Source organism: Microtus ochrogaster, chromosome 15 (genome assembly GCF_000317375.1).
Source record: "Microtus ochrogaster isolate Prairie Vole_2 chromosome 15, MicOch1.0, whole genome shotgun sequence".
NCBI lineage: Eukaryota > Metazoa > Chordata > Mammalia > Rodentia > Cricetidae > Microtus > Microtus ochrogaster.
Window position 1 is genome coordinate 28833813 of NC_022017.1, and position 1624 is coordinate 28835436.

General features: G+C 46.5%; 1 protein-coding gene across 2 annotated transcripts in view; it reads right to left on the reverse strand.

Moving 5' to 3' along the window:
• The window catches only part of Xrcc6 (X-ray repair cross complementing 6), a 23936-nt gene that overhangs the window by 13036 nt on the left and 9276 nt on the right, over window positions 1-1624 (reverse strand). For both annotated transcript variants that reach the window (XM_005354473.2, XM_013348808.2), the window contains exon 6: window positions 333-516. In XM_005354473.2, the coding sequence (XP_005354530.1) occupies window positions 333-516 (184 nt within the window). The remainder of the gene's footprint in view (window positions 1-332; window positions 517-1624) is intronic.

A 1624-nucleotide genomic window follows, 5' to 3' on the forward strand; every position in this document is an offset into this window, starting at 1 on the left:
GCCACCACCGCCCGGCTGTGTTAGATGTCTTTTACTTACTCTTTACCACACATAACCTCATGAGGCAGATGTTCCTGCCATCTGCCATCTACAGAGATCAGACACGGTACTAAAGAGTGTAGCAGAGGACACAGACATCAAGGAAAGGGAAGGCTGCATTACTGTGCAGACTCACAGTACCATCTCCAGCCAAAGAAGAAACAGGTCTCGTTATCCCGAGGTAAAGCAGGTGGAGAAACAGTGTGGCAGCAGAGCAGGTGCGGAAGTCAAACCTGTGCACTGTTTGCGGTGTGTTAGAGAAGGATGGGCAGCTCACACAGCTGGGTGCCCACCTGGACAGTACTCGCTTTCTGGTTTCCTTGGCTCGAACCTTCCTTAGCAGATCTTCCAGCTTGCTTGATTCCTCAAAGTGAACCCCGAGGTCCTCACCCTCAGCTATGCTGATGATGTCTCTGTAGAACAAGGATATGTCAAAGCCCCCACGTTTCTTCAGATGCATCAAGTCAAGCAAGATCCCTGAGGTAAGAACAGAGCAAACAGGGAAACGAAGTACAGCAGATGAGAATTAGCACTCTGTGTTCACACAGACCTCACTATGTAGCCCTGGCTGCCTGAGACTCCTAACAAGGCTCCTGCCTCTGCGACCCCACACCCCTCCACTGCAGAGTGCTAGGATGATGGGGCGGTACCTGGTGAAAATTTTTTCTTAAAAAAGAGCTCCACACATTAACCACTAAATCATCTCCCATGTTCTACAAAGCAATGTTAAGTCAGCATGATGGCTCACTGGGTAAAAGAACTTGCCACCAAGCCTGACGACCTAAGTTCAATCCCAGGACCTACACACTGGAAGGAGAAAACTGACTCCTACACATTGTCCTTTGACCTTCACAGACTGCAAAGTGACGTCCACGTGCCCACACACAGATATGTAAAATAAATACATGCAATTTTTTCTTTATCTTTTTTTAAGACAGGGTCTGTCTCTGTGTAGCCCTGGCTGTCCTGGAACTTCCTCTGTAGGCCAGGCTGACCTTGAACTTCTAGAGATCTGCCTCTGCTTCCCAATTGCTGGGATTAAAGGTGTGTGCCACCACTACCTGGCATAAATGCAATTTAAAAAAATCTCACCTATCTATCTATCTATCTATCTATCTATCTATCTATCTATCTATCTATCTATCTATCGTGGGGGTAGTTGAGACAGGGTCTTAATATGTAGCTCTGACTGACCTGGAACTAACTCTGTAGTCAAAGCTGACCTAGAATTCACAGAGATCCATCTGCCTCTGTCTTCCCAGTGGTGAGATCAAAGGTGCACAGCCATACCCAGCTAAGTTTGGTTTTTTGGGGGATCGAGGGTGAGGACTTAAATTTCTGTTTTAAAAAGAGATGGTGTCAGGCAAGATGTGGTGATATATGGATAATCCTAAATCTTGGAAGACAGAGGCAGGAGAAACGTAACAGGTTTTAAGTCACTAGGTCTACATGGCAAGTTCCAGGCTAGTCAAGAATACACAATGAGACCCTATCTCCAGAAAGAGAAATATTCGAAAGATCATGTCTGTAACAAACATGCAAATAAGCCGGGCGATGGTGGCGCACGCCTTTAATCCCAGCACTC